Source organism: Lepisosteus platostomus, chromosome 11 (genome assembly GCF_059453375.1).
Source record: "Lepisosteus platostomus isolate fLepPlt1 chromosome 11, fLepPlt1.hap1, whole genome shotgun sequence".
Taxonomy (NCBI): Eukaryota; Metazoa; Chordata; class Actinopteri; order Semionotiformes; family Lepisosteidae; genus Lepisosteus; species Lepisosteus platostomus.
The window spans coordinates 20582120-20592132 of NC_142621.1; the positions used below are offsets into that span (position 1 = coordinate 20582120).

The following is a 10013-nucleotide window of genomic DNA, read 5'->3' on the forward strand; positions in this document are numbered from 1 at the left end:
TAAGGAAATTTTGGTTCCTCTCCTCCATTTACTTCTGGTCTTTTCTGTTCTGTATTCACAACATGTAAGGCTTTGTTAAGCACATTGGGGCAACCTTATTATATTAGAAAGGCGCTATATAAAAATAATTGGCATCAGAATGGAACAACTATCCCTTTTCTAAAAATTGACAGTTCATTGCACAGTATTGTTACAAATGGGGGTTACAAAAATGGTGAAAATCAGGAATTGACCAAGCAGTTTAGTCAATAAGTAAAATAATTATTCATAACCCCCAACTTTAAGTGATTTTTATCAATATACCTGAACCACATGTTATAATAAGAGGCATGTGAATTCTTTGTTCTCTGGCACAGCTTTGGTGCGAGGAGTAATAATCCAGACACACTTGGTTAAACAAATATATATTACAATGACCATACACATACTACGCTCCACAACACAAAACATACAACTCACAGGTTACGGTAGGTACAGTATTTACAGACAAGGCGTTCCAGAGGCCTAACATTCTGGTCACCCAAAAACCCCAGACTGCTAATAAGAAAAAACTTATTTTGAACAAAATTACATGCCTCATTTGAGCAATATTGTTTTGTGTAAATAGCTGGGAAAATATATTTAATCAACAAAATGTGAATGAATTAGGGAATTTGTAATAGAAAGCTAAAGGTGATAAAAACACAACAGGATGTGAAGAATTAATGACAATCTATTGAGTGGCTGATAATAAACCACTAAGCCGGATGTGTACTGTAGTAAGTACTGTACAACCTACACCATTCTAATCAAGGCAATCAATACTCAGCCCAAAGGGAGGAGATAGTAGATGGGGACACGGGGTACATATAGCAAAGGGGTATATAAAAGAACCAGTTATGTAAAGGGCCTTCTAAAAAATAAGGTTTTGAGTTTAAATTTGGAAGAGGTAAGAGAAGGTGCTTTGGGGCATAATGGGAAGAGGCTCTGTCACTCAGAGTGTAGACAGGCTTAGGGGACAGAATAAGAACAGAATTAGAAGAGTGAAGGTTGCAAGGTGGGGAGTAGGATGACAATAACTCAGACAGGTACTGAGGTGCCAAGCCATGCAGAGCCTTATAAGTGAGCATGACAATTTTGAAGTCAACAGGAAGGCAGTGCAAGGACTCCAGGACAGGAGTAATGTGATCAGTTGCACTAGAACTGTTCAGGATTCTGGCTGCCAAGTTTTGGACGTAGTGGAGTTAGTTCAATGAGGATTTAGAAACCCCAGTGAGTAGGACATTACAGTAGTCAATTAGAGAGAAGACACATGTGTTGACCAGCTTTCCAGCAACAGTTAACGATAACATAGGACATAGAGTTGAAAGAATGATGTTTTGACAATACGTGGGTCAAATGTCAAGCCTGAATCAAATAACATCCCCTAGTTCTTCAATTTTGACTGAAGCTTAAGTATAGTACCATCCACAGACAGGGATACTGCATTGGCTTTACAAAGTTGATGGGGGAGCAATTAGCATGACTTCAGTCTTGTCACAGTTAAGGAAGTCTGAGGTCATCAATGTTTTTGTCAGAGATGTGATTAGAGAGAACAGAGACAGCCACATCACTATCAAGTTTAATATGGATATAGATTTGAGTATCATCAGCATAGAAATGATATTTTAGACCATACAATAGAGCCCTGAAGAATACCAGACAATTTCAGAGATAAATCTACCAAGAGAGACGAAGTGACAACAATCAGTGAGGTAAGATTTGAACCATTTAAGAGCAGTGTCAGAAATTCTAAACACAGTCTGAAGACGATAAAGCAAAATATCATGGTTAATAGTGTCAAAAGCAGCACTGAGATCAAGAACAATAAAGAGAACAAAAATCAGAAGTCAGTAGAAGATCATTAGTGACTTTAACAAGGGCAGTTACAGTTTTGCCACGTTTGCAGTACTGCTTAGCTGCTTTTGTAACCCACATGCAGTTGGGCATGTTGGTTGACTGCAGATGGAAACAGAGATGTGTCTCTTTAAAAGAAATGTAGCTCCCTTAATTAGTTAGCTGCTCTGCTTTTTATCAGCTATACAGTTTGTGACTGCTGTAAAGAATATCACTGGAGTATATAAGTAGGAGAGCAAATGTGCCAAAATATAATGAGCCAGGTTGTTGGTAGGTGGCAGCAAGGTCTATTCTTAAGTTGCTACTGTACATCGAATAGCGATACTCCCAGCTTTCCTAAAAATTGCCTGCATCTGTTTGCCTAAATGATATTCTCCAAACAGATTTACAATCTGGAACTGAGGAACATTACTGGAGCATGAGCCAACTGTGTTGCAGAAGACAGAAAGGAAAGGAAATTTGGTAAACTGGCTTGTCAGTGTATACTTTTTTCAAGTAAAACTAGAAACTATTGTTAACTCTTTGTATATCCTTTTCATGTCTTCATCTTAAATGTTCTTGGAGTAAGCATTTAGTTCAAGTTTATATGTGAGCAATTTTATTCATTCCATACATTTGTAGGGGTTTTATGAATTTACTAGGATAATTTATTAATTGTAGCAGCAATCACGAGGTGGTTCGTTATGGCTATTAGAAAATCAGTCGATCAATAATGAACACACACGGATTAAATAAACAAGATACATTTATTAATACATAAAATGTGCATAAAACATATTACAGCCTGCCTGGATCAGGTAGCTACTCAATAGTAAATAAACTCATGTGAATTGAATTGATATCAACTTGTGTTAAGGAAATAATTGAATTCTCGAGATGCAATGTAGTACATTTCACCAGACTCAAAGAGATGTTAGGGCTCTTTGAAATGTTTTTATGCCTTTCTACTAATCTGTGACTTTATTCAGGTGATTTGAATGTTCTTTGGTCTTAATAGTTCATTATTTTCTTGAAATTTACTACCTGACCAATGGATCTCACAGAAACAGCAGAAACAGGTGTCTTTATTCTGACATTTAGAAAATCACTATTACTGCACACACATAGAGGCCACTCAATGTATTGTCACTGGTTAAGGTAATTTTGTACACCTAAATTAATTGTTTCCACAGCAAAGAGTGAAATATTCAGGGCATAATGACATTTCTATTTTTGTTTCGGATGAATTATCTACAGTGCTTTCTTCTTTTTTTTTTGCTTTAATGTGAGGAGTAGGTTATGCATACAGTATGTAACGCATATGCTCCTGCATATAACAGGGATCTCAGTTGCCTGGGCTGAGGGAGTTCTCCTTTAGCTCAGCTGGCAAGTTCCTTGTTGTTTGACACCGGAGACCCAGGTTTGTGTCCAGGCAGTGAGTGACAAACTGGCAGAGCAGGATCGGCAAGGGCGGAAACCCCAAGAACTGTTACACATATAATAAATACTCATTTATACTTAAAAGTGTCATGGCAGTAAGTTTTATATCAACAAAATGTGAAAACTGTGTAAGGATCTGACAACTTTTCAAAGCATCTAATTTTCATCTCCATGTGTCTGCTGTGTCAGGATATTTAATAGATAGAAATTGGACAAGTTATAAACACACAAACTGAAAAGTTTAAATGTCACAAATGTTAAATTACGCTATAATAACTGTGAGCAAGATGTAACTGCCTCTAGAAAAGTTACAGTAGCTTTTTACCATTTGTACAAAGATCATTTAACACAGTTTGTTATCTGTGTCTTTTTATTTAGGATTTCCTCTACCTAATGAATCATCACTGAGAGTACACCAGGAGAAGCTGACACTCCATGAGATGTTTTAGTAGTTTAATGTTTTCCAAGATGTTTCCAAACAAGCTTGAGTCTAAAACCTTCCTGGCTGAGAAATAACATCCTGGTCACAAATCAGTAATATTGACATTAAGCAGCAGAGGGACTTAAAGCACAGGTTCAGGCCACTGAATTGCCAGGAGATTAATGGATCTCAAAGAAGGTGACATTGAAGTTCCCACAAACAAAGACATAGGTCAGTGATGGTAGATGCAAGCGGTCAGGAAATTCCACCTTCACATTTTCAGGGCATTCCACTTCAAACATACTGCTCTTCACTCTTACAGTTAACTGCAGAGGAGGAAAAAGGAGAGATCAATCAGTTGGTTCCGCATTTGTGAGGAATTTGTGTGGGCTGTTTGTAAATTAAAGAACGTGTTATATAGTTAAAGAACAATGGATTGTAACAAAATGAGCTTCACTCAAGCTGCATTCAGAAACATCAGTTAACAGAACTTCCAAACTTTAGTTAAAGTAAACAGGGCTCTCTTCAGTGTTTAAAATAATGTGCGTGGTTTTATAGTAGATTAGGTGCTTGTTGCTGGAAGTGTTGAACACAGAACTACTAACACTGCCTATTGAATTATCTTTGCTCTCATGATCAAATGTTATGCTACATGGTACAGATAAATACTTTGAGTATATTTACTGAGTATTTAGGTACAGTGAGATTTGACTTCACCTGATTTGTTTAAATCTATCTCCCTAGAGACTAGGACCCCAAAAAACTCAATTTGGAGAAAATACTTGGGTAGAATGTTGTCCAGAAGTCCAAAGTACCAAAGAAAGCGAGGAAGAACCAAGCAAATACAAAAGAGCAATCATTTTCAGCAATTCTCATTAAAACATGAACATTCGTTATTATTTATATTGGGGAAAAACAAAAGAAAAATATTTTCCTTCCTTTTCACACCAGCTTGCAGGTCAAGCACTTCATCAGCCCACGTAAGATAAAATGAAATGTTTAGTCCTCCAAAGGACTCTTTCAAAAACACATAAAACGTTTGTGAGTTCCAACATGATTAAGACATGTACCTGCAAGATTGCATTCAGCACATACTCACTCCTCACTCTATGTCATCACAGCAAGGGTCTGATGAGACTAACCACATGGGTTAAAACATCACCCATTAAAGCTCTCACATCCATTCTCTCACTCAGGACTGAATCCTGCTCGCTCCCCCTCAGGGAAGTGTTCAGCACGGTCTTAAACCACACCACACCTGTGGCTCACTCCTACTCAATCCCTTCAGCTATGGTTGCAAGGGCTCCACCTTCACACTGCACACACCACGCATAACACCACATGTGTTACCATCATGTGTTATAACTTGTAACATATAACATAGCATGTGTGAGTTAAAATGCTCACACATTATAAAAGCAAATCGCTATAAAAGCAAACATCAGATACTATTTAAATAAAATTTACAGTGGCTCAACTACTTATACTAATAAGCCCCCATAATAGCAATTTAAGGAAGTTATTTATCAAAGCTGATACCCTGGCTTCTAAGAAGAAACAGCTGAGTAAAAGCTTGGAGTCACTTAGCTACTGACTACCTAACAGACTGGCTAAATGGGTCGAAAAACCATCACTTTTAGTAAACTTTCTTATATACTTGTTGTAGGGGTTGCCATGATGGCCTGTGCTCACAGTGATATAAAAGTGGGCATGTCTAGGATAGGCGAGAGAGGTGGGTAACACCTCAAACATAGGCTTCACTGACCTGCAAAGAGTGAGATAAAGAGAGAGGTAGCAAACAAAAGACAAAAACTGAAACAGGGACTTGAAAGAGACACTGATGATACAGAGAACTTGATTTATCTCTGGCTCTTACCTCAGTGTCAGTTCCCTTTTTGAAGGGGAAAACTGGAATAACGCCTTCTGCTTGCCAGCTCCCTTTTGACATTGAGTTGCAGACAATTACACCTCCATCAGGGTTGTCTTGGAAACGGGGGTTGAAGTGAAATGCCAGGTTCTGCGAATCACTCCCCAGGTTAATACTGAATCTGAGGATAACATTAGTGTGGGTAAATCCCTATTTATGGGGCAATATGTTTCTCTCTATTGACAATTCCAAAGACACATCTTCCCTTTCCCTCATATTTCACTGTAGTTCTTCCTCTGATCTCCCAAGCAATGATGATCTCACACGAGGGATTTGCAGGCTAAATCTCAACACTTAACTATGATTAATAATGGTAATCCAGTGAAGGAATGGTAACATAATCATAAAGCAGAGCAAAAGGAGGTGATTCCAAATGCAATGGAAATGTGAAATAACCATGTAAAATTCTCTGGATATACAATTATACAAGAAGGTTATTTACAAATCTGATGTTGCCTGCTGTTAATGTTGAGATATCAGGGAGATTGTCCTCAGACCTGGATATTAAATAAAACAAATACAAAACAGTGACACACCTGTCGGCATCTTGGGATATATTCCCTTTGATTTTGATGATGCTGCCATCTTTCAGGACTGCATTCGTCAATGTTAGTTCCTGTCACCATAACACACACAGGTGTACATTAAGGAAAGAAGACCTGAAATGATGCATCGTACTAACACACCGCCTTACCTGAAGAGTGACCTCTAAACATTGCTGGAGTGATATCCATCAGCACATCTGGAGATCTCCCATGGCTTACATTTTGCATTCTTCAAACTGGTCATCATCTTTGAGTTTCAACCAAAACTCATGATATAATGATCAAAATTAATCAATTAAATAGATGTGTAAAGGATTAAAATATCAGTGTCAAAATACAGGTTATTAAATGTCAGGCATGTGCTTGGATTGATAAGTGAGTAACAGAAAACGAATGTGAGTATAAATAAGGTTTGAATGATCACTCACATAGGGTGGTGGGGTGTAATCAGTGGAGTACCACATGGATATAATTAGGAGGATTACAATATTGCTACCAATCACAAGTAATAAAACCTTCAATTTAATGTCTCGTACAAAGAATGGTCTATCTTACAGGGCTGTCACCATGCTGGGGAATTAATTTGAAAAAGCTGTCCCAGTGCCATCTACTGTGGTAACTGTTTAAAATGTTATGCTGGATTTAATAGGTATTATTTATGTGACAGTACAGAAGTGGTTGCAAGAAAATAGGTCTGGGGTTTCATCTTAAAATTTCAAAAATTTCCAATTTGCCTTTCTATTGGTGAATTGTGCGCCAGAAAGGAACTGACCCAAGCCAGTTAGAAAATGTTTGTCAAAGAGAGGAAAACAGACATGAACCTGAAGACTCTAATTAGAACAGGCAATGTGAACTGATAGTGTAGAACTGTTAATAGGAACAGACCCATTGAATGTGCTGGAGAAGCACTGCCAGCATTACAAACTCAAGTCCACTCCATGACACTTGAGCCCTGTCGTTTATGTTTAAGCTATGAATGCTACTCTGAGACTGCTCCTTTATAACCAGTGCTCACCCATTTCTCACAGAGTGAACCTATATCTGCACAGATACTGTATATGTTTCGCTGCATGACAACCCTAATGCTCTCTCTTGGAACCTATATCTGAAGCTGTGGATTTTGAAAATAGCATTAGCATTGCCGTACAGACAACCAGCCCCTGTAGAGTGCATCAAACTTGTAGGGCTGGAGCACTATGAACCAAAACCCCATTCAGGCATTTATTTGCCTTCTTCCAAGTGAATGGGCCAAGATAAACTTCCTTTCCAGAGAATAAAACTGCAAAGCGCACTTTATAATAATAATGATAATAATGAATAAAAATTGCTTATACTTATAAGGTGCATTTCTGGACACTCAAAGCTCTTTATAGATAATGGGGACTCTTCTCCACCACCATCAATGTGGAGCACCCACCTGGATGATGTGACAGTAGGCATAGTGTGCCAGAACACTCACCACACAACAGTTACCAGTAGGGAGCAGAACAGAGTGATATTCTTTTCGAGAAACGCCGTTGGATATTTATTGACCACAGAGAGTCAGGACCTCAATTTTACATCTCATCCGAAACACAGCATCTTTTTACTTTATAATGTCCCTGTCACTATACTGGGGCATCAGGACCCACAAAGAATGAACACCCCCTGCTGGCCCCACCCACAACTCTTCCAGCAGCAACCTTAGTTTTTCCAGGAGATCTCTCATCCAAGTACTGACCAGGCTCACACCTGCTTAGCTTCAATGGGTTGCCAGTTGTAAGATGCATTTATAGCCAAGCACATTTTCCTGACCAAAGTAGGAGAACTCTCATAACTACTTTAGGAGTAACTACATGATTAATTAGGAACAAGTAATAGGTTTATTCCATGGTGAAAAAAAGGAAGAGAGAAAACACAATGTTTCGGCCGTGGAGCCTTCTCCACATCTGAAAAGGGCTCCACGGTAACATTTGTAAACAAATGAAACAGAAGAAAAAAATAGCTGGTCTTACCGCCATGTTGTGGTAGCAGATTAAGGTGGGAACTGAGCAGAGAATCTTCTGCTAGAAAAAGGAAGAAATAAGTGATTGTTGAAACAGATACATTATCCATTAGAAGATCGAGCTGTCAGCACTCGTTATAGGGTTTTTTGCAAAAAAAATGCAAATTAGTAATAGGATAGTAGATTTCAAGTACCTGTAAGTCCTAGCCACATTTTGTAACAGGTGTGAAAGTAGCAGACTTCAAACCTACAGGAATTAAGACAAGACTATGCTTTTCTGTGGAAATATCCCTGGCCATCTCTTTCAGCAGGAGGTCCTCCTTTAAGGTGAACACATGATACTCCTGCAACTAGTTTTTCCATAGACCTGGGAGACAATACTATTTCCATGTTTCCATAGATCAATTATCCCATCCTCTTGCAGTGATGAAAAGGTAAACTTTTTTTGTCATTCACAAAGAGATACATTCGTTTCTCATTCGTGGACATTTTTAAGGTGATAAATATTACTGAAATGTGTCAAACAACGACTTAATGTGCTCACTTAATAACTAGGAAAATCTAACAGCTTCTCCCGAAAATATCTAGCATATAAATATAAATCTTTAGGATTCTCAAACATATCAATAATTCTCCTGTCCAAATATTTTTCCCATAATCATCAACTTGATACCAAGTTTATACCAATACAATACAATGTTAATTCAACATTCATGTAATCAACAGACATGGGCATATTTGATTACTTTCTTGAATGAAACTTTATCAAACACATGCCTGGAATAATAGTGTTACAAATCAGGTGTGTGATAAAATTATTAAATTACTGTAAATAATAATATAATAATAAGAGATTCATTAGCCAATACTAAGACTGAGCAAACATATATTTATTATAATAACACAGCTATACAACACAAACATTTCACTACTATATATACATATTTGCAAGTTAGTGACTATCAGAGCCCTACCTTATTTAGACATACAAAGTGCAGAATTGGTAATGAATAAGAACCAATTTACTTATTCTGCAGAAAGACACAAAATGGGAGAAACATTTTCATTTTCTGGATTCCACAATAAGGGAAATTTCAAGATTAATCAGAAAGCAAGCTATCCTATATATTGAAGCTCAATATCTGGTAGTATCACAGCATTCAGATTATCTGAAGAGAATCCGGTTTCAGGTAGCTCTCATACTTTTAATGAAGAGGAGGAGGATGACTCCTTCATCCTGTCTGTTCTGATCTCAATTTCTTTTCTCAGCATATTTGTTCCTGTTTTTATGCTATGGCCCACACCTATGAAATCTAGTTTAATGACTAGACTTGGAGTGGCTCAGTCACTGTTGAATATAGCTGTTTACTGTAGCAAGATTTTGTCTTTCAATTAATTAATTATTTCAGTGGACCATTAGCAAATATAATTTATCTTGGATATATCTGGTTGTATTAACAAAATATACCAGAATAATGAGACTATTGTCAAGCATATTTGCAGTGTACAGAAATTTGAAAATGTACTGCAAATGGAATGAAGATTTATCTATATATTGTCATTTCAAATCATAGAGTATATTCATTTAATCAATCTAATTTAGTCTTTTTTTACATGGTCCAACTAAAACCCAGCAGGACACCAGGCAGGAAGTCTAACAACCAATGAAAAGGCAGCAGTCACCTCAGGGATCAGGCCCCCACACGAGTCAATTGCAATTGAGAGGTTACTTGCTATAATTAACATTAATGCTTTCACTTATGAGAAGGATCACTCACAGTTTTGAGCTCCTGAAAGCTTCTTCCAAACGTTGTTCCAGGTCCTTCAGGTGGTTGTTCAGGT

The 10013-nt window shown here is 37.5% G+C and overlaps 1 protein-coding gene across 1 annotated transcript; it reads right to left on the bottom strand.

Annotated features, from left to right (window-relative positions):
- Window positions 1–3730: 3730 nt before the first annotated feature.
- Window positions 3731–8260, bottom strand: LOC148652161 (galectin-1-like). Its single transcript, XM_088598831.1, has 4 exons — window positions 8182–8260; window positions 6179–6258; window positions 5592–5763; window positions 3731–4041 (listed from the first exon to the last, which is right to left on the bottom strand). Exons 1-4 carry the CDS (start codon window positions 8185–8187, stop codon window positions 3895–3897), a joined length of 405 nt encoding a protein of 134 aa, XP_088454957.1. The 5' UTR covers window positions 8188–8260; the 3' UTR covers window positions 3731–3894.
- Window positions 8261–10013: the final 1753 nt, after the last annotated feature.